General features: G+C 37.0%; 5 protein-coding genes across 6 annotated transcripts in view; 3 read left to right on the top strand and 2 right to left on the bottom strand.

The window, feature by feature from the left end:
* LOC100370061 (eukaryotic translation initiation factor 4E type 3-like) overlaps positions 1–2,170 on the bottom strand; it is a 28,026-nt gene extending 25,856 nt beyond the window's left edge. Inside the window, exon 1 of the mRNA XM_002734497.4 lies at positions 1,975–2,170. Coding sequence (XP_002734543.1) covers positions 1,975–2,129 — 155 coding nt within the window. The 5' untranslated portion in view covers positions 2,130–2,170. The remainder of the gene's footprint in view (positions 1–1,974) is intronic.
* Positions 2,171–2,566: 396 nt separating this feature from the next.
* LOC146747741 (small integral membrane protein 30-like) lies at positions 2,567–4,954 on the top strand. The gene has a single exon (XM_085497046.1). The coding sequence runs from the start codon at positions 2,627–2,629 to the stop codon at positions 2,792–2,794; it is 168 nt and encodes a 55-aa protein (XP_085353172.1). The 5' UTR covers positions 2,567–2,626; the 3' UTR covers positions 2,795–4,954.
* A 3,699-nt stretch (positions 4,955–8,653) lies between these two features.
* LOC102809036 (uncharacterized) lies at positions 8,654–9,286 on the bottom strand. The gene has a single exon (XM_006816152.1). It carries the CDS (start codon positions 9,284–9,286, stop codon positions 8,654–8,656), a length of 633 nt encoding a protein of 210 aa, XP_006816215.1.
* A 2,823-nt stretch (positions 9,287–12,109) lies between these two features.
* LOC100313612 (G protein coupled receptor 85-like protein) lies at positions 12,110–21,798 on the top strand. Of its 2 annotated transcripts, XM_006816138.3 has the most exons (2): positions 12,110–12,219; positions 18,379–21,798. In XM_006816138.3, the coding sequence occupies exon 2, from the start codon at positions 18,519–18,521 to the stop codon at positions 19,728–19,730; it is 1,212 nt and encodes a 403-aa protein (XP_006816201.1). In that variant the 5' UTR covers positions 12,110–12,219; positions 18,379–18,518; the 3' UTR covers positions 19,731–21,798.
* LOC146747740 (uncharacterized) lies at positions 12,613–16,749 on the top strand. Its single transcript, XM_085497045.1, has 3 exons — positions 12,613–12,836; positions 13,767–14,042; positions 14,189–16,749. The coding sequence occupies exons 1-3, from the start codon at positions 12,626–12,628 to the stop codon at positions 16,336–16,338; spliced, it is 2,637 nt and encodes an 878-aa protein (XP_085353171.1). The 5' UTR covers positions 12,613–12,625; the 3' UTR covers positions 16,339–16,749.
* Positions 21,799–23,095: the final 1,297 nt, after the last annotated feature.

Below are 23,095 nucleotides of genomic sequence, written 5' to 3'. Positions count from 1 at the left end.
TCCCCAGGTACGGGTTGCTACAATATTGCAACATTGGTTTCATTGTCGACGACGCTAAAGCTGTACAAGTGCGACACTTGCTTAGCGGCTCTCCTCATACGATTTGCTTGAATCATTTCTAAGGAAGCACAAACCAAATGGCCGGCCCTTTTTAGGGCCACGACATATTTAAAAAAGAGAACTACCGTTTCTGCTTTAATATATATTTTTATAGACTTGCTGACCGTTATGATTCTGAAAAAAAATCAGCGGTGAACGCGCTGCCCTGAAGGCAGAAAGCTGTCACAGCTACTAGTATTTCGCATTCACCCCTTGTTTTACGCAATTAACAATTATATTTAACGAATTTTTATAAGCATCACGACAGACTTCAAGAAAGTCAACTGTTAATACAACCATAGTCAACGAATTGAAAATAGTTTGTTTTTTTATTTTTTGTGTAGGAAAAGACCACCTGGGCGTGTGCCTGAATATGACCTCAACTTCTTTATTGTGTCAAAAATGGGGTTGGGTATTTGCCCACGCATGGGCTCTTACCCGGATAAGTACGATATATCCAGTTAACCATTGTACGTGAAGATTGTTCACTTTTCTTGAAGTTTCTCAATCATCAATCATAACAAACGATCACGAATTACTATTTATAGCATTCCCTACAAATTTTTTTCAATGGAGAGAAGTAGCCTGCGTGTAGCTTTATCTCGTCTGGGTTACAGTGAAGCGCGATCTACACAGAAGACAATAATTAATGATTTTACTGAAGGCCATGATGTTTTCGTTGCCCTACCGACCGGAAGCAGCAAATCGTTTGCATTTGAAGTAGCTCCTTTCTGTTTAGACAAAAAACAGTTTAATTTCTCTACCTTCTTGATCAGTGTAGTCTGTTTCGTATTGGCTTCATACTTGTGGCCGGTATCACAATTAACTCAACTTTAACTCAACGCACAGACACATAGATGCAGAGGTCAATCCATAAGTCCCGTTTTCAGACTGCGTCCGAACGGGGACTAACTAAAAGCAATAGATTAGTTGCAAATAAGACCAGTCTGTGGTGGTTTCGCTTTCACCCCAAATTTTGCAAAACTTTTTTTTATTATTATAATTTAACTGAAAAAAATCACCATAGCTGGGTCAGTCTACAGTCTGACAATATATAGCAATGTTCAAATAAAGGCAAAGACATGTTATAATACACAAAAATCATCATACAAAAAAAAAACATTGTCTATTGCAATTGCAACAACAATAATTGGAGTTTGTCACCTACATAAAACACAAATTACTTTTCAGTTGTTGCTAAATTTGTATTAATTGCAAACCATTAACTGGTTGATATAAAATGCTATCATGAAGCAGTGCCACTTGTGGAGTTCGCAGGATATGGGGAAATTTTCTCTACATGCCTTGGTTCAGCTTTGAGGAATATAGCCAGTCCATAGCATGTGAAATTTGATTAAATTTACATTGGCTTATTATAAGATAAACCGGGCATTGCAGAAGAGTTCTCAGAGACCATGAAATCTGTACAGATTTCCCAAGACAAGTCTTATGACACATTTTGGTATATTTTGGTATTTCCCATAACAAGCTGCATTCTAACTATACTGTAAACGTCAATACTCAGACCATTAGTTGTGTTTTTTTGCATGCCGATTTGCTACGTTGTGAATTGTGCGACGCCCATTACAATAGTTGCATGGCGTTCCCGGCCGGGACCGTCGCGCCATTACGGAAATTTTCGTTGCAAACGTTGAACAAAATATTTATTCGTAAATTCATGTGTCGTGTCGACGCTCGAGACGTTTAAGGATTAAACACCAATATGTGTTCAAACTAGTGCGCTTGTAAAGAATTTAACAAAATAACAGACGAAAACGTTTATTTGACACAATGATGACAGGAGAGGATGACCGTGACCCAGCTGAGCTATTCAATGGCGATACATCAAACAGGAAGTAGACTTCTTATGCTCACCTATCCAGCCAGAAAGTCCATGGCGAGTTCAATGGTATACCAGATTTCTCCTTGTCATTGATTTCTGTGATAGCATTTGGTGTTAGTTCCGCACGATCGTCTGCGTTCATTTCTGACGCAGGAAGTTTCTCCAATGTTGGTGCGGTGGCCGCCATTGTGTTGGCAGTCAGCAGCAACAACAGAGGAAAGTAAAGGTCACGTGATCAAAACATTGCGCGTCATCAGTGAGCCAGCTCACATCATTATACGCTTTTTATGATCATGTTCTTTTGCTAATTAACCTACATTTTGTTTTTATATGCCTTAGTTTACAATTACAAATAATAATAGTAACATAATGCAACATTTTGTATCATTGTGATATTGTCTGGCTCCATCTGTTTATCGTAAATAATTAATAGTAACAAAAATGTATTAGATTATAAACATTATTTTGTTGATGCTCAAAAATCCACGTATGATTTTGTTTATAGTACCTCCCTTATCTGTTATTTGTCAAGCCTTCCATGTATGCTAATCTGCCCTGCCATAATCAATGGTATGGCCCATAAGCAATGATGTCACCTTGTCACATGATCACTGCGTCACGTGAGCCATTTAGATGACGTGAAACCCTTTGCACGTATTGCAGACCCAAAAATTGGCGAGGGAAATGGCAGAATTTTGGCAGTTCGTTTTCCTGTTCTTGACTCTTTGTCTTCCAGTGGTCTCTGCATTTGATGCAGGAGACGCAATCGCTCTCATCGTGGGCCTTGTCATCGGAATTCTTGGTATATTTGCCTGTTTAGGTGTGTACGCAAGAAGGAAGTCGGGACAATAACTACATGCCTATGGCCGCCGCCATGATGGACATGGTCACTGAAATTTGTGTTTTTCAGTGAAGCAGACTTTTGACCACATTGAAAAACTCGTAACGACCACGGAGGAATTTTTGTATCTAGATTAATTGCATGAAATTAGTTGGAAATGAGAACAATTCGTGCTCTGCTTACTGTTCAGCGTGACTGGTGCAGCTATATGGGGGGAGGTGTTGTGTTCACATTTGGTGGTGGATCTGATCATGGAGGTAGAAAAGAGATGATCTGACTCAGTTGCGTGCTATAAGGTATAACCATTAGTGTACTTGAAGACTACAACCCATGATCTGTTACCTCCACTGGCCATCAGAATATATCTGACATTAGCTCGAATACTCTTGATCGAAATAACATCTTGTTGAACTCCTAATGATATAATCACCGTTTAAAAACGTACATGTATATACTGCATAGAAGAAAACAGCATCAGCCGCACGAGTTTATTACATTGAGAACTATGCTATGACGTTAACAGTTAACATCCGCTACATTTAGACATTGACAATCAGCAGATTTGGTGATTTATGGAAATTGTATTGAATTGTTTATAAAAATAATTTGAAGAAGATTGCTCAACTTGTTATTTAGTATCTAGTATTTATTTTATTACCTTGATTCTCTTTACCACTGCATAGTATTTTCTGTTGAGGGTGGCCGATTATTTGTGTAATACTGTAAATGCATTAAATATTCACTGGTTTTTAATTTTGTTAAGTAAAATTCGCTAAATTATATACATGTGTAATAAAAAAAATAACCCTGCCAAGTTCATGAGCATAATGAAATTGCTCAAAACATGAAAACAGTGAAATTAAATTCTAGTGAAATAAATGGTTTTACAGTATAGTGCAAATATCTAAGACAGACCTGTGATGCAACCCCCTAAACAACCAGCAAACATTTCCACAACTCTTTTGGATTAACACCTACCCTTTCCTCTAAACCTAACCCTGGTTTCATGCAAAAAATCTTTTCCTGACTTTCTGTTTGGCTGTATACAAGAGAATACAAAGTCAACCTGTCTTAAAATGTTAACTGTTTTCTGTAACAATCTAGTGCAGTGAAGATTAATTTGTCAGATCATATTCAAGTGAATATGCGCTAGTAATACTAGTACTAGAAGTAATATTCCAAACAACAGTTGATTGCCACATGTCTGTCTGTTTATACATGATAATCTCCAATGTTAACATAGCATAATCAGCAAAGGATTCTTTATAACATGTACCCAGTAAATCATGGTGATGGGTTTTGTAGAAAAATGGATAGTTTTAGGGTTAAAATTACATTTCTTCTTTCGAGTATACTTTTATACATTAATCTAGTCAGCCACATGTACTTTTACACTCAATTGAATCAGATCACATTAGGTTAATACAGACCCAGACAACAAATAGTATTTATTAATATTTATTAGTTGTCTGAGATACAGAAGAAACCTAAAAAGGATCATGTCTATTCAATCAGACACTGATTATGTGTTGTGTACACTGTTGTGTATAACTTAAATTCTGAATGCTCCAATCCTGAAAAACATGTAGGCCTTTAAAGCCATGCCATGCACTTAATTTGTTGTTCAAGATGTCTTTACCACATTGTCTGTTAGAGGCCTCCACAGAAATATTTAAATCAATGGGCAAAAAAGGAATCAGCAGGCAATGTGTTAATAGATACAAGACAAATAGACACTTGGTGTATCTTTTTTTGTTATGTTATTATTATTGTATTGACTGCACAGATTGTCTCAACGAAAACGATGTTGAGTCCTATAATAATTTAGGTGGATACAGAGAAACAAACCATCAATAGCCTGACCATCTGGTTAAAAATTACCCTGTTTTGTATCCTCTACACCCATGTGAACTGATGCTGTGCCTGTGAAGCCTACTAGCGACTCTGATGATACTAATTTTTTTTTTGCTACAGGAGAAATTTTTTTCATAGAGATGTAGTAATGCGCATTAGTTGTAATGTAACATGGTCTGTTATTGTTTTTATTTTTGAATTTGCAAGAAAAATATTGTAATGGTGTGAATTTTTGAATGAAATTATCGCAAGGAAAGCATATTTGAAGAATTTGATACAAATAAGGGAAATAAATTTTAGGTATAAATAATATGAAATACGAGTTGTGGATATAAGTATGCAGCACAATGAATAACACACTCTGAGGCCGTCGTAAATATAGCCCAAGTTGATTTGTACTTTGATATACAGAATAGAGCTATTTTCATTCAAAGCTAAAATGATTGCTATTAAGAAAATTCACAAGATACAAACCATGAGTTGTTACTTAAAGCGGGGGAGTTGTCACCTGCGCATGCGTCAGATGGCCATAGCGTGTCACTGTTTACAAACAAGCATCTACCCTTGAGCCTTTGCGTTTTTAGCACGTGTTATCGTCGCTTGGGACTCAATTCCCGCGTGTGCGCAGGTGACAACCCTTTCGCTTTAATTATAATGCAATGAAAATGTTGAAATTGAAAATTCAGCAATTTGATTAGATTACTTGAACAATGACTGATTAATGGCATAAATTAAAAAATGGTCAGTTTTGTGCATTGTTCGAACCTTATCACCCACAGTGATGAAATGTACCACTTAAAGCGGGAGGGTCATCACCTGCGCACGTGCGGGAATCGAGTTCCAAGCGATAACACATGCTAAGAACGCAAAGACTCATGGGTAGACGCTTGTTTGTAAATTATGTCACGCTATGGCCACCTGGCGCATGGGCAGTTAACGACTGCCCGCTTTAAAGCGTGGTAGTCATCGCGCTGTGCTTGTTTGACATTTGTGTTGATAAACATTGATTTTCCCGCAATCCAATGCGCTCTTAAAATGTGTCAGTTCATACTTGTTGATCTGCGCAACAGTCAAAGTCACCATCTTTGTTTATATGAGACCCATATATGGACAACTACTGCGCTTTAAGTGATCAAGTTTTTGCATCTCGTACAATGTTCAGACTCGAATTTCCAGTTTTCACTGAATATTAAGTAATAAACAAAGTGACCTTAGATATAATAAATAAATAAAATACAAATATAACTAAATAAAAGGGGATATGTTTGATTGTATAGTATAGTATAACTGAAAAAAAAAACTTTCATTCATATGAAACTTGCCCAGGTCACATGTATGACTGAACTCTAATGCAGTTTGGGGGGGGGGGCACTTATCTGTCCGATGACCCAAACCGTTCATATGCCGTAGTATGGCAACTACTATGTAATTCGACCGATTCAAACAATGCACAATATAACCGTTGTTCAGTACGTGTCGAAATAGGTGATACTTAAGCTGTGGCAAAAGAAGCATCATTTAGCTCTGACCATGGAGGTACTTTTCTACCTCCATGCTCTGACAGAAGAGAGACCGTAATTGGGCACACTCCACTTACGTTTCTATCTACCCTTAACGTCCAAATAATTTTGCATGAAATAGAAATAATGTTGAGGGTTTATGTAATAAAAAAACATGGATCCCTCAGTCACGCTTATTAACCGTGCCTCAGTTAAGAATGTTTCAGATTGCCGACTTCAGACTTGATAAAAAAAAATGTGTAGACTTCCGCCCTAATCGGGTTTGTTGTTTTGTGTTTCAATAATTATATTTACAGGTTTAACAGAGTTTATTATTATTATTTTTTTATGAAATACGATTTAGCACAATTTTAGTAACGCATAGGGAAACCTTACCGAGTGGCATCGCACATGGATTTCTCTTGCGTAAATACAATACGGTCCCGAGGCGATGAATACGCGCTATGCATGAAATTATAAACCACCAATAGCTTTACAATAGTGTCGTGTACCTGAGAATTATATATGGAGGTGAACGTGTGTTACACAATATTTTTGGCGTAAAATGAAATTGGCAAAGCAAAAAATATCAGCCATACCAAAACAGGCAGCTAGTAAGGCCAGACTTTTTTATTCCTTGTTTCTCGAGTTTTTATAAGGCAATTTTTTTGAGGAGGGCAGGAAAAAATTGTGTGATTCTCAAAGAATTGTAAGTGAGATCATTGATTGGAGAGACGAAATGAAATAAAATTGTATTTCATGTATAACCATAGACCCTCTGTTAGAGGGTCTATGGTATAACCTTGTTTCTCATCTGCGCGAGACTTCGGTATTTTGATCATGATACTCCCACGAAAATGCAACTTGGATTTGTTATGCGGCGGGTGGTAAAAAATGAAGATAAAAATAATATTTTTTTAGCATTTTTTTGCGCTTACAAGTCGGCGGGCGCGAGAAATTACGCTGAAATAAAATTTTATTTTTATTTCAATTTCGGCTCCTGTTCATTCGGCGGGTTCGCGAAACAAGGGATAATAAAAGCCTGGCCTAACTCTAGTTTCACAATAAATTTAAATTCCAAGAGGAGACAGTGTGACAATCCGTCAACCAAGGCATATAACATAGTGACCGCTGGCGGAGACAGAAAATGCGGGCAAGGACTGGCGACGAAACACCCCTCCCCTGACCCATGTCCACCTATAATACGTAACCCATGGATTGTAATTTTTAGAAACTGTCGCTTTACCAACCTGTTATGTTATTTCGCGCATCTTGAAGTTATTACAAATATGTTGTTTCTCGATTCTCGAACGAATGACCATTGAATGTCATTCACTATTCATTACTGTAACACAAGTATTACTATTGATTTTTTTTTTTTGCACTGGCGTTCATGTTTATAAGTCATTAGAATTCTTAATTGTAATCCCATCCTGAAATGTATGTTTGGTGTGGCTTATAGCACAATATCGCGAGGAACATGGAAATAGTGCCTCCATTTGTCGGGAATAGACAGACACAATGTCTGTTACCACGTTACGTAACTTGCAAGGTTATTTAGATGTGATTGTTGTGGTTGTTCGATTTCCATCAGTTGTTCGGCTTTCTTCAGCAGTTTGGTAACTTGTGTTCGATGACAGCCTCGTTTTTTGGTAGCATCTTGTACCGCTTCTCTGTTAACGGTTTGCACGGCTTCGTTATCAGGCATGATGAGTGGTTAAGTAGTTCACAGGGACTGTGAGTAGTTATAGGTTTTAGTGCTATAACGTTTACAGTTGCAGATCCTGGTCTCGGCACCAGAAATGTGGGTGATAGTAGAGAAGTCAGTCAAGACGATATTTACGCTTCTGAGGCTAGTGAACAACTAACTTTATTTCAGATACTACACACTTAAATACAATAAAAACAGATGTCAAAGTCATTACTGTAAACTTGAAAGGGTGCCGCTAATGGACACTAAAACAGTAGTTGGTCCAACCCGTAGTTGGTCCGGAAAGCAATCAAGCAATGTAAATAACCTTGCATGTTACGTAACGTGGTAACAGACATTGTGTCTGTCTATTCCCGACATTCTCCGGGCGGCCAAAGTGATCGCAGATTTGAAGTTTAACATGTAGTAAAATCAAAGTAGAAAATTCTATAATCTTTGTCGACGACGGATATGTCGAAAACACATGGAATAGGTTAATCGAAATAAAGAACGTAATAAAAATGAAATACAATAGAATAAACGAAAAAATATTATAAAATAATCATAAACGATAATATATAATAAGCTATATCCATCAAGATTGTCTAGAACTGTCTCGTATAATTGCATTACAGTTCAACAAATGTATAAAGAGTCACAGGACTTAATCATTACTGTTATTATCAAAAGTGTCCCGTATTTTTAATTCCGCGATAGCAGCAGCGGTTCTCTTAGGACGTTGCGATGTTACAGGCATGTGGTCAATATTTTTGGAGGCGGTTTTGCAGTCCGAATTGTCTGTCACACTTAGTTCTAGTGGGTACAACTTACCCGGTATCAAGGCAATCGTTGAGACTTTGCTGATCGCGGTATTTGGCACTGCAGTTGTATACGACTCTTATCGGTGTTGTTATCGAATCCTTTTTAACGGGGTGATGTGGAATATAATGACCACGAGTTGTGTCATCATCAGTGACTTTCTCGATAAAGTCCCGCTTTAGCTGATCGTTTATGATGGAATTGTATATATCTCGCATTTCGTCTGATAGATGTTGTACCATTGACCTGGTTCTTTTTTTGGCTAGCGAGTAGTTAGTTGGAAGGGGAGGGTGATTTTCCTTCCACGGCAATCCAGCGATATACTTGTTTCCTTTGCGTTCGATTTTGGTATCACGGTATAGTTCAAAGGAACGTTCGTCAGTGTTCTCATTTTCGCCCGCGGCCGATATCCCGATGGACTCTAAATCCCAGTATTTTGTGACGAGCTGTTCTTCTGATGAGGTATTTGTCAGGATTTTCATGACCGTCGCGTTTAATACGGAAATACTGTCCAGTTTCGACGGTCCAGATAGCAGATATCCTAACTTCGACTTGACTGCAGTGGGTCCATGACCTCTCACGACATGGTCTTGTACAATAGACCAATAGTAGTCAGCCCCTATAAGTAAGTCGATCTCCATTGTGTCTGATTGTACATGTGGTGCAAGTTTTAATCCCTGTAGATATCCATGCTTACGTACGGCTGGTTCAACGTAGTTACATATAGGCGAGCTTATGTTTGGTACAATTAGGGATCGTAGTGTAATCTCACCACAGTTTAACTGGAGTGATATATCAACTGTTTTAATCGTACGCACTCCTGTGTTTTCTTTCCCAAATGCACCTAGGCTCAAGTGTTCGACGTCACAATCATCACTATTCACACGTAGACGGGTGGCAGTAGATTCGGTAATAAATGTTCGCTGAGCTCCGGAAGGCAATCAAGCAATGTAAATAACCTTGCATGTTACGTAACGTGGTAACAGACATTGTGTCTGTCTATTCCCGACACCATTCCCGTAGTCCGTATCTCGTAATTTTTATTATCCTGAATTTGGAAAGTAAATAAGACTCGTGTATATTTCTAGAATCCTGAAAAACAGGAACCATTTCAGTGGCACGGTCCCAAGAGGTAGTGTGCCCGTCCCCATCCTGATGATTCCGTATGCGCCATCTGCGTACGACTTTCGTGCGAACTAAACCGTATCCATAAAGTAAGCAAATAACACCGAATAAACGGCAAGGTAAAGATTATGTCTAATTATAGTAAACACATACTGCGTGCGTGACTCGAACCGGCGCTTGCGTACGGCACCTAATCGCCTAGCTTCACGCCACTACACGTCTTCTCCTCGGCCACCGGGCATGAAACCCGTCCACGCGATCCGCGCCACACAGCGTGGCCATAAAGGTCTATTATAGGTCTATAACTAAATTCGGGACAACGACGTTCGACCCACGCGTAAATACACTGTGACGCTGGACTCATAACATTTATGCCTAAATAAATGATTATTTGACCATGGCCAAACAAGAATTATTTTTAACAAGAATTATTTTCTACTAGCATACACGCATACAGTCATAATAATAGACCATTTTCCGTTCACTGCGAGAATCACGCGTTATGCGTGAAATCGAGCGTAAAAACAAGACAAACAAAGGTCATAGCGTCGTAGTCGCGTCAAACATCGCGTGGGATTCGACAAACGCGAAAGTATTTTGGGGGACATTTCCATGCTTAATAATGTGCTGTCCACATTTGATGATAGGCAATTTCGATTAAGTGAGGGTATTCGGAAGCAATATTCCTCTGTCGAAGATCGGCCGGTCGATGTGAGCTACGAAATAAAGAAATTCGAGTTGAAAATCAAATCGTTCGACGCGCGTCTTTCATGCATCTCGCGAGATCTCCCAATTGTACGGAAAATCACCTATTTAACCAGATATTGGGTTGTCGGAACATTGGGTTGTCGGACAGATGATCCTTCTTCAGATATTATCGTAACAAATGTCCACACCATTGTGTATTTCCTTATTGTACCAAATTATAACAAAAACAGTGAAAGTGTGTCTGCTCGAGAAATGCTTAGATGCGTGGATAGAATTATCGTGAAAATAGATGACATGTATTTGTAACTGACCATGTGTTACTGTGACCACAAGAAATAATGGAACGGCAATATTACAGTGAGTAAAACCATGTAGAAATGAAAACAGGCGCACTGATTGATGACTACATTGAAACAAATGGGCATATGAATTACATTATGTATTGTCTTTGTACCCACTTTGAGCAAATTCGGTCAAAGTACTCCAGAGAAATTGCCAAAGACACGTGAAAATAGAATTATAAATCCCTGTTTCAGACTTCGTTCTATGAAGACTAAAAACTTATTTAGGTGCTCATAAAATAAAGTGTTATACTCCATCTACTCGACTTGTACTAATGATCATTTTCTCATACCCCCACTACACTCTCAAAATCCTCTGAAGTTCCCGCACCCTTAACATATCATCACGATCACACGCCCGTTCTGAGTTGCGCGTTGCCATTCACTGTTACTGAAATGAGAGTATTCATCGCTAAATTGTAAAGCACATGGTGGAACAATTAGCACAATAACATTTTGAAAACTTGGAACACAGATATTTTACTAGTACCAGCACCAATTGACATATGAAATTGTATAGAAATTATCAATTTACGAAAAAAGATGCCACGAAACAGTTTGCGAATATCTACACCACCATAACTGAATACTAGTATGTTTGTTAGGATTTTTTAAGGTTGAAGAACACTTCAGAGTCAGCGACAACAAAAGGAACAAGTTATAATGTATAACTTCAACACCGATTTTTGCAAATTATGTTGTCATTTCAGGCAATTATGATACTATATGTGACATTTGACCTTGGTGCAAAAATATGTGCTGAGATTCGGTAAGTTCAATTTACAATGTATGAGACAGGCAACGCATGGACGCACGATTGCCCTGGCGAGATGTGAGAATGTGGCTCAGTTTCCCATTTACATTTGTTGAGTTTTAAAGAATTTCCTTTCACTATTAAACATTATAAACACAATGAGTTAAACAAATTGTGTTTTGTTTAGATATAGTGTGGTAAGTTTGTACGTGATTTTCAGTATGCAGACAGTATGCCCGGATGTAGTGTGTTTACGTATACTGGTACAAGTTACAGCTGTGGCCGTTGTTAACACCACTCAATACATTCATAAACTGCATATGGTAACACAATTGGGTTTATTTACCTCTCACATTAGTATATGTCTGTTATTTGAAGGCTATGTGTTTGAATGTTGTCAACACATCGTCAAAGTCACAGATGGCATTCATACGATATTTAGATTGAAGGGTTAATTGAAATTCCGCCCTCTATGCCTGAATGCGGTAGAGGAGCTAATGTGACAATAAAACACACGGAGACTGCGCACAGCGTTCGCCCCTCATACGCTCATTACAAGGTGATGCAGTGGTGTGCATCAGGGATGTGTTTTTTCGTCAGCTGTGAGGGGGAACGACGACGATCAAGATGAACAATTACATCAACGGTACGTCTGTTTTTTTGTTTTATTATTTTGATGAAATGTAATCGGTGACTGTCTATTTCAAAATATTTTACTTTCAATCTAGATTAGACGGCAACCAGGACAGACAATAAATAATGCATGCATATTGATATTCACAAATTCGATAAAGCTAGCCTTTGTGATCGAAGTTGAAAATATTTATTAGCCTTGCTAGAATAAAACAGTACCGAATAACATGTGCTTCTACCGTTTATTTCTGAGTATGTACATTTCAGTCGAACAAAAGAATTGGGCACAGGAAGGTATATTATAATTAGATTCTAGAAAGGCACGTACAGCCTGTTTTTTTTTAATAGGTTGATGGAAATTTGCACCCAGCTGGTTATTATGTTTAGTAAACACGCTTCCCAATTTACATTAAGGTTGTATGCGCGGAAATGCACTGCGCATACGTTCTGCGCATTTGAAGCAGACTTTCAAGATGGCTGCCACAACAAACAAGTACGCTTCGCGATCGCCGAATGCACGCAAATTTAAAGGATTTTTGACCGAGAAAGAGAAGAGAAGAAGATTGGCAGTTATCCAGGCGAACCGCCAACATAAGAAAGTTGCTGAAGTAGTTTTAGAATCAAATTCAGGTACGTACGTACGGTGTCAGTTTACGACGTAAACTTTGGTTGAGTCGTCTGCAACTGTTATCCACAACTCGAATCAATATATTTTCACATTTTATTTGTTTTTATGAACATCAGATTATGCTTATTTTGGGGGAAACAGTGTTTATTTTTTCCTAATTCCTGTTTCACTAAATACAGAAATTGTGATAAAAAAAATATTTGACAACGAAGTTTGTCTGTCGCGTCGTCTGCAGCTTTCATTAATTATGACGAGGTGCCTTCAACGCGAACTGGTAATTTTAACTATACGCACAAAACCCCCAATTTGAGGGCATGATTGTCCTCACACTTCCATATAACCAAGGGGATACAATTTTAACTATGAATAAACAGCATGTTCAAATATTTTCTATATTTTGCTGTTTTGAAATCCATATTTATTTTCCCAGTGTTATAAATTTAGAGCATTGAAATTTCATCTGTTTACTCTTCAGAAAAAAATTAACATGTAACATGATGAACTTGCGGCTGTGTTAAGGAAATTAAAATTAAAATACTTGCATATTATAGTAGATACTTGAATTTTATTTTTTCTATTTGTTATTGTGTCAAATATTTTTGTTCTAAATACATTGTAATATATATTTTTGGACATTTTCTCCCAATAAATGTTTTTTCTGAAAATAAGCCATGACCTAAAAATTATTGTTATTTTTCACATTATCTGAATGTGAGAGAGTTTCTGTTTTGCCTATGGCTCCTTTGGAAATGATGATTTTGGAATAATGGTTTCTTTTTATTTCTGTAAATATTCATACATTTCTTACGAATAGCACAGATAGTATGTTAACATCTTACTGTTGTCAATATCTGTTAGCCAGTATAGTAGTGCAAATTGCATGAAATTTATTTACATGATGACTGTAATGATAATCTGATTTATCTTTACAGAAGTTACTTCAGAAAGTGCTATAAATTGGAATGTTGGACGCAGAATAGTACAGCTGTCTGTTCTAGCTGAGGGATTAAAAGCCTGTGCTGTGTGTTGTGAACACCTTGTTCTGGTGGATTGCCAGGAGGAGAGACGATATGGTCTTGGTAGTGTACTGTATATACCTTGCCAGAGATGTGGTGCTGTAAACCATGTGTATACAGGTTCGACACATAGGAATGCCAAATCAAACCAAGGATTACCTATATTTGATGTAAATACCAAATTAGCCACCGGTAAGATTTACAGGCAAACTAAGGATTCATCTCAATTATTAACCTCTTATGGTCATATATTGGTGATCATACTTTTAGTAATGTAGGGCAGCAAAAACTAATCTTATAAAATGTTAATCTAAGTTGTTTCTTATTTCATAACATAGGAATGGTACACAGTGGAATGGGAGAGACTCATGTGAATAACTTCCTTGCCTCACTGAATATACCGGGTATACACCACAAGACATTAAAGAAAAGAGAAAGAGAAGCAGGTGTTGGTATTGAGAATGTTGCAAAACGACTGTGTGTTAAAGCTCTTACTGAAGAACAAAAACTTAGTTCACATGAAAATCAAGTTGATATTTCCTTTGATGGTGCATGGCAGCGCCGTGGCTCTGGCAAAGAATATAACAGTCTGTCAGGTCATGGTGCTGCTATAGGGGAAGCAACTGGTAAAATTATGGGATATGCTGTGCGTTCAAAGGGATGCAAAATTTGTGAAAATGGGGATATGAACACAAGAAAACATGACTGTCGTAAAAACTGGACAGGGAGTTCCAAAGCTATGGAAGGAGATATTGCTGTTGAAGTGGTAAAAACTATTAACAAAACTAGTGCTAAAACAGTATCTTTAACTATGGATGATGATACAACAACCATTCATAAACTAAGAACAGAAATTAACCAAGATATTGAAAAGAGACCAGATATGAACCACACCAAAAAAGGTCTAGGAAATAAATTATATGAACTTTCAAAAACTCACAAAATATTAACACCACGTGTTATCAAGTATTTTCAAACATGTTTTTCCTATGCTGTTACTCAGAACAAAGGTAGGCCAGCTTTAATCAATAAAAACTTGCTTGCCATTGTTCCCCATGCATTTGGATCTCATGAATCATGTGATCGTAAATGGTGTGGTTACCAACGTCAGCCAGATACTTACTGCCACAAACGTCTTCCATATGGTAAAGATCTTTCTGGGGTAGAATTGCGTAAAGATTTAAAATCTATTTTTGAAATTTATGCTGCATGTGCAAATAAACTTTCTCTTATGAGTTCAACACAAGCCAATGAAAGTTTTCATAACACTGTTGCTTCTAAAGCACCAAAAAACAGACATTACAGTAAATCAGAAAGTTTAAATATCCGCATTGCAGCAGCAGTTTCACAGAAAAATAGTGGATACACATATGTTTGTAGTGTTAACAAAGAAAATGGACTATCTCCTGGAATTGTTTCACAGGTGAGGGGAATAAAACTAGACAATAAAGCAAGAAAAAGAAAGATGCAGACAGAAAACAAAAAATACAAACTTAGACGTATACAATTAAAAGAGGAGCGAAACAAAAAATGTAATGCTACTGAGTTAAGAGAAGGTGACACATACAACACAAACATTGCAATTAGAAATGACATTGATATTACATGTATTCCTGAACCAGTTAATGCTCCTGTAAGTTTTCCAGTAAAAATACTTCAAGATTCTCCTGTTGTTGTATTTGATCTTGAAACAACATCATTTGGTATTGATTCCTCAATTTGTCAGATTGCTGCATCTTATGATGGTAAAATATTTGATGAGTATGTTGACCCCTGTCAGCCAATACATCCAGCAGCATCCAATGTAACTGGGTTGACATATACATGTGGTAAACTGTTTCATAACTTTAATTTAGTACCAACATTATCACAGAAAGATGCTCTTGAGAGTTTTATAGAATGGATTCCATTAAATTCTGTGTTAGTTGCACATAACTGTAAGAATTTTGATGCTAGGATTCTGGTTAGTTCTGTGCAAAGATATGGTCTTTTAGACAAACTGAAACATAAACATTGCTGCTTTTCTGATACGCTCTCTGTATTTCGTGAAATTTTACCACCTCGATCATCTTACTCTGAAGAAAACCTGGTTAATGATTATTTACACACTGAATACAGTGCTCACAATGCAAAACATGATGTACATATGCTTCAACAATTGATTGGTAAATGTAATGTTGACATCAGCCATATTAGTAAACATAGCTTCTCTGTTGATTTTATTATAGAAGCTCTTGAATTTCTATTGTGTAAAAAGAAAAATCTGTCTTCTCTTAGTCAACTAATAAGTAAGAAGGTAATTACAAAGTGTATGGCTGAGAAAATAGCTGCTTCTGGTCTGGCTTTTTGTCACTTGAACTTGGCTTATAGCAGAGGAGGGATAGATGGATTGGTGAAGTTGCTTAGTGAAGATTATTTTGGTCATCCACGGGTAACCAAACATAAAAAAACATTCTTGTCACTATCGCAGTTTTTTGAAAAGAAGTAACTATATTTAAAACAATGATTAATGACTCTTGTGATATTTTTTTAGTTCACTAATCCATCCATTCATTACATGACTTCTTTGAGAACACTAGACTGATATTTGGTATGTAAATGTCTCATAGGGTGAAAATGGGATTATTCATGCAATGTTGGCATATTTTCTGAAAAGAAAACACTTTTTTTGTCCATTGAAGGTTATTGTATCTAAATATGTGTATTTATATCCAGATTTAAAAAAAATTAAATACATACAATTGTATATTAATAAAATGATAAAGCAAGTGTTATATGATTTTAAAATATGTGAAATATTTAATTATATTAGTATTTATGGACCACTTTTATTTATTTATCGATATATGAATATTTAAAAAAACAGAACACAAAATAAATATTACTTACAATTAAACAATACTGATCTTTTTGTCACTTCATGTATGGTAACACTAGTCATACTCTGCCTTGTATGTATGTTACAGCACACCACACCCCTCCCCACCACCATACACACCTGTGCCCTAACTGAGAATACAATGCTTTCATCAGTATCCCTCAGAAGAAAATAATACTTCAGTGCATTAATAGTGGCTTGACTTTGAATTTCTATATTTCCAATGAAAGGTAAGAATATTCTCCCAAGCACCCAGCCAATATATATAAACTGTACTTCATATATAAAACAATATAATCTACTGATGTTGGATGTACATGACCATATTTGATGTACCCCGGTATGTATATTGACAAGGGGACTGGCAAAGGTCAAAGGTCACGCAAATGATCCAACATGGCCACCAAGATTATTGAAACTGACAATTAAACTAATTATTTCTCAAAAAGTAGTGCATTAACATACCATTTTCAATGTATAATATGGAATAACTTCATAAGCACTCGACATATACACAATTTCAAGAGATTTCCATGGATGAAATTTTTTGTAGGACAGTTTCTATGAATTTTTTTATCTAAAATACAAAACCAAATGAAGGAAACTATTGTTTTCTTTAAATAGGTAATTTCTTAAATTCATTAGAATTGAATTTAAATATGAACTCATATTATGTGCTGATAGGATAAAACCAATTTCAGTAAAAATGTGGATTAAGACCGAGTATAAATGACAACTTAAGTTATTTATTAAAGCTACTTAAAAATGCTGACTCAGCATAATTGTGAGTTGTGTATCTTAAAAATTAGTACATTAACCCCATGTTTTTTTCTTTTCTATGAGTTTAGAGTAACATGTCCTGTACACCTGTAGTATTTTAAACGATTTTCCATGGGTTTTTTATTTTGTAGCATACATCCTTAAAATTGTCACTCCAGATTGCCCATTGTCTATTATTCGGGTGAGTAAATAAACCTAACGTGCTGCACAGAACGGGTTTTGCTTGTCATCGCTTGCTGCATGCATAGTGCCAGTATAATGCCGTAATCATGTTTTACATCGGTGAAACGAAACGAACGTCATATCGTCATTTTGGGCCTGCAAATGGATTTACGAAACACAGCAGACAGTTGATATCGCCTCGGTAACGTCGAATTTCAATACCAAACACACCCGGATACCCATCAACATTAATGATGTTAATGTTTTATTTCGCTTCTCAACAACAAATATAATATTTTTTAATTCATGCCAGTAATCATGTCACCATCACGAGAATACACGCTAAAGCCACGGAGTTGACCCGAATAAACGAAAACAAATATATACCTCATTATTTTTGTTCATGCAACAATGAACTTTGTTTAAAATATGCAATAGAATATGTAAATGAGACAGGGTTAATAGACACAATTTATTATTGATATGACATTTATTTTGATCGCCGGGAACTAAGAATGGAGAGAAACATTGACAAATATGGTGCTAACTGATAACGACGGTGTTCCAAATCACAACCCTTCCAATATCACACACATCCTGTAAACTGACTTCCTGCAATTCTTAACATTAATTGTTTCAGGCTGTTCTGTCTGTGGGGCCTGTATGTAATTATTTAATTATGTATTTATTTTATTTTCTACTGTTTAGATTACGATGCGAGCAGTCACGCTGGGATAAACGAGACACACAATGAAACGCGTTCGCTACTTTCGTGCACAATGAAGTAGAAGAAAGAGGGCCAGATCGCAACGCAATTACTGTACGACAAAGAGCTGAATATCTTCAAAATGGTGGTGTCGAATACGACAACAACAACACAGAACTGTGATAATTCTTCTTCGTCAGTGACGGCCATAATGGCGGTTGTAGCTGGGTTAGACAACAGACACGGCAGCGATGAGACAATGGGCTATGATAAACCACAGACTGAACTAGCGGTGTTTAAAACCTTCACGCTTATAGTCATAATAGCTGTGTCGGTGTGCGGTAATGGGATCATGTGCTTCATTGTTGTTAGGGACAAAAGCTTGCATCGCCCGCCATTTTACTTTCTTCTTAATATTGCATTGGCTGATATGTTGAGAGCACTACACTGCCTATCTTTCACTGCATCAGCCGTGTCACACCATGGCTGGATCTACGGTAAAGCAGTCTGCCAAGTAATAGCTTTCTTCAATGTGCTACTCACGTTTGGGAGCGTGTTCACGCTGTTCGTGCTCGCAATCAGTCGATATGCTGTTTTCAGGTATCACAAATTTCACCGGCTCAAAATGTCATTTTTAGCGTGTTTACTTGTAATTCTAGTAGCGTGGGCATTAGCAATCGTGATGGCATTTCCCCCAGTGTTTGGATTGGGAAGTTACACGTATATACCGCGGGAATACCAGTGTAATTACGACCATCGTTTTTATAAGTCTAACGACACTTTGGGTTTTATTTTAGTTTTGGTTATATCCATTATTTTGACGCATTTAATGTATCTCAAATCATTGATATTTTTGCGACACCATCGCAAGATGACTCCGATTAATTTTGTCCCCGCCAGTTCTAACAACTGGACGTTTTATGGACCCGGCGCAACGGGACGTGCTGCTGCCAACTGGGTAACTGGTTTTGCTGGACTGGGTCCCCCTCCTCCAACTTTGGTCGGATTCTCGCAGTACGCCAGGCGTTCTCATCTCCACGCGCATTTCAAAAGGGAGTCGGAGACCACACGAACTACATACATAATTACCCTGGCCTTCCTTGTATTGTGGCTACCCTACATCATTTACAACTACATCATCATCTTTGTCCGGGACTACAATTTTTCGGAACAATTTGTTGCCATGGCAACCTGGATGACATATCTCCAGGTGTGCGTCAACCCGATCATCTGCTTCTGTTGTAACAGGAACCTACGCAAGTCGCTGATGACCGTTGCTAATTGCATCAAAGGTCGGAACACGTGGATGAACAACGAACGACAACAAGCATACCAATACACAGGCGAGAGGTGATAACGTTACTCGCCGCGTGTTTCTCGTAAGGGAAGCGACACTATTACAGTTATATAGTATACTCAACGCAGGTGGACTAAATCTGTTTCCTCGTTCATATCTGGCTGAACATTTAATGTAATTTGTGGATAGTTAATAGTGTTCTATACACTTCTTACGCGTCGTTAATGTAAATGGTCAGTGTCCATTTTTGTAGAATTATCATGCAGGGATACCGCTGCTCGTTTCTGCGTAAAGCATTAAACAGAAGCCGTCGCATGGACGTAACATTTCACAACACGTTTAAATTGCACGTACCATCCAGCCACTCAGTTGGAAGTTCCTGTAAATACAGATACATTTCATATTGTGATACCTCATTAGCGTAATGATTTAGAATGCGTTGACGGCTGTGAACCGTACAATAGTGTATACCTGATACACTGACTATCATTTTGTTCTTGTTGAAATTTGAGATAACAACCTTACGCGATTAAATCTCACAGCAAAATAGTGGCATGGACATATTTTATAAGGTCAATTATCACACAATGCGACGACCAAATATAACGGGCGTGGGTACTTCCATGAACAAAGTATTCTGAGATTATAATCTTTCGACGATTATATCATGGAGCTAAAAAACGAGCCCCATGATTTAATTAACTTGACTTTCCCTCTTTGATATCATGCTTCACAGGGGGTCTTTTTTTAATTGGCGCCATGGTATACACTTAATTGGCTAGCATAAGTAGACTTAAAGTCCATGAGAAACTGTCTCCTCTAAAATGTCACAAACGTGCATTATTCTATTTCTGTAATCCCGGACACAACTATTTATGTCTTATCTACGCCACCACAACACAGTTTGTACAACTGCAGTGACGTCATGGCGGAATTGTCACTTTTAGTGTTCTTAACGCTCATGTTGTTCTGGGGTAAAATTGATACTGTGAATATGCAGATTAGTTGCGATATATGTTTAAAAAAATATATATTTACAAAATGTTTGCTTTATTTAACATCCCACATAAGGTGCCATAACTGAAATAATTAAATTAGAGAAATTACCTTTGGGAAAATAAAGAAATTTTAAAATTAACACTGCCTCTGAATTTGGGAATGAAATCTATTCTAGCTTATCTCATGTTCTTTAATTTAATCTCAGGTGACCCTCTTGTGCGTTTTATAAAATGTGTAAGTTCAGCGAATCGGAATTAATGCCCTGCAACTGTGAAACGCAGACGGTGATATATATCCGGGTACAATCGGTACTTTGTTCTCCGCACAGACTGTTTTTAAGGCTGTGGCCTCTCTTTGTGGTGATGGTGGACGACCTCAGAGTCCAGACTGTTCTAATGACAGACTGAATTTTAATGATTACTCATTCTGCTGAAGGCGCAGTATCATTGATACGACTTGTCAGGTTATTCAGTAACCGACGCAGTACAGCTACTCTACAAATCAAAATCCTTCGATATAAAGTGACTGCCATCGTAATTAATCAGTCCACAAGTCTTTCAATAATACGACATAAGATGTATAGAACAGTCATCGCTTAGGGTATATATTTGAAATGCCGGTCGAATTTTAAAAATAATATCATACCAGTGATGAATAATATCAGTTTTGTAACTTTTTGACTCGCACCGGAACCTTGCATTGTACTCGCGTGGACATGATTTACCATGTATCCAATCTACTCATACTAATTGGGTCACATGTCATTCACCGGTTGTACTAATCAGTTCATGGTGACCCAATCGTCCACTCTCTTCCAGGATGTTTAGTATTTCGGTTCCCCTAAGGACTTATTATAGTGTAAGCTTCTTGTATTCGTCTTGCACTGAAATACGTATGACGCAACTGAAATGAGTCACAGTGTTCCCTAGCTTCTTCTTCTTTAAGAACTGTTTTTTTTAATCTGTATCTGCCTATTAATTTATTCAAGAGAGTTCAATATTACATGTTGCTGAAAACGCTCATTTATATTTATTTTATTGATCATGTTTTGATGCTTGTACGGTCACTGTCGTTATCAGTGTTTTACCCAAAAATCAAATAAATTGATATTATACTGTAAAATAAACTATTTGTATGCTGTTTTTTATTACATCCCGTTTTCCACACGATGTTTATGATAAATTACATGGCGACGTGAGCGTCGAGTGCATTGTATAAACTTTGTATGGGTATATCTGGAATCAACCCTCGTGTGCATGCAAATCGCCGGTTGATTACTCAACACACAGGCACTCATCAGCGCTTGATTATTCGACAATGGGCGTGTGTGGATTACAAAGAAATCACACTTGACTGCAACCAGTTTCATTAAATGGGAATAAGCACATATTCCACGCCGTCAAAATCTGCTTGCACAGGCGTAACGGTCGCAGACTGGTTTCAAATTGACTATAGGTACCACCCGGGAGGACATTATTCAGACATCGTGCGGGGAAAAGACAAATTTCGGTTACAGCAAGTTTCAGATAGGTTTGAAAATTATGTTTTGTTTTTCATTTTACCAAAATCTGTATCATATAATACGATAAATCAAAGTAATTTTTTTGAGATATTATTTTTAGTTCAAACTTTTCGCGTTTTTAATTTTTTATGAATTACCTAAAATGTCATTTATTTACACTAAACCCAATATATCAAAATAAAAAGCCGAGGTTTAAAATTTGATAATTTGTTATTGAAATATGCCTACTATCATAAGCAAACATCATAATCGCATAATATGTACCTGGGTGCAAAGAATGGCCAATACTGTTAGCCAAATAGTGTATGAACTTATACAAGTAAATTGTAAAGTTTGAATGGCTGACGACTTAACACACAAAAAAAGTACAATTTCCATTTCAGTAATTTTGTCAAAAAATCGCGAAAAGTTGGAATTAAATTAATAATATATCAAATATTACTTTGATTTATGATCTTATTTCAGATTTGAATTGTTGAAAAAAAGAAACGTTATTTTGGTGGGAAAATGACGCAGTTTGACACAGAATTTTTCAAACACACTCGAAACTGCGGCGATTACTAAATTGTTCTTATTAAATGACGGTATGTAACAACTTGATCTTGTCGTGAAGTGCAAATTACTAAACCGAAATTACCAAAGCACCCGGATGTCAATTCCCGCACCATAAAAAGGTATAAAATAGCCAGGATTGCACTATAGACATACAAAAGCCAGGATTGCACCATTGACATAAAATAGCCAGGATCGCATCAGTGACATAAAATAACCAGGATTGAACATAAAATAGCCAGGATTGCATCATTGACATAAAATAGCCATGATCGCACATTGACATAAAATAGCTAGGATCGCATATTGACATAAAATAGCCAGGATCGCATATTGGAATAAAATAGCC

This window comes from Saccoglossus kowalevskii, chromosome 3, assembly GCF_978046115.1.
Source record: "Saccoglossus kowalevskii chromosome 3, keSacKowa6.1, whole genome shotgun sequence".
Classification (NCBI taxonomy): Eukaryota; Metazoa; Hemichordata; class Enteropneusta; family Harrimaniidae; genus Saccoglossus; species Saccoglossus kowalevskii.
This window is presented reverse-complemented; position numbering and strand designations above follow the sequence as displayed.

Excerpts from the sequence above, each read along its gene's own strand:
- LOC146747741 (XM_085497046.1), top strand. The coding sequence starts at position 2,627 with ATGGCAGAATTTTGGCAGTTCGTTTTCCTGTTCTTGACTCTTTGTCTT.
- LOC102809036 (XM_006816152.1), bottom strand. The coding sequence starts at position 9,286 with ATGGAGATCGACTTACTTATAGGGGCTGACTACTATTGGTCTATTGTA.
- LOC146747740 (XM_085497045.1), top strand. The coding sequence starts at position 12,626 with ATGCGCGGAAATGCACTGCGCATACGTTCTGCGCATTTGAAGCAGACT. Across the intron at positions 12,837-13,766 it reads AGTTTTAGAATCAAATTCAG|AAGTTACTTCAGAAAGTGCT; the intron begins GTACGTACGTAC and ends TTATCTTTACAG. Across the intron at positions 14,043-14,188 it reads AAATACCAAATTAGCCACCG|GAATGGTACACAGTGGAATG; the intron begins GTAAGATTTACA and ends TTCATAACATAG.
- LOC100313612 (XM_006816138.3), top strand. The coding sequence starts at position 18,519 with ATGGTGGTGTCGAATACGACAACAACAACACAGAACTGTGATAATTCT.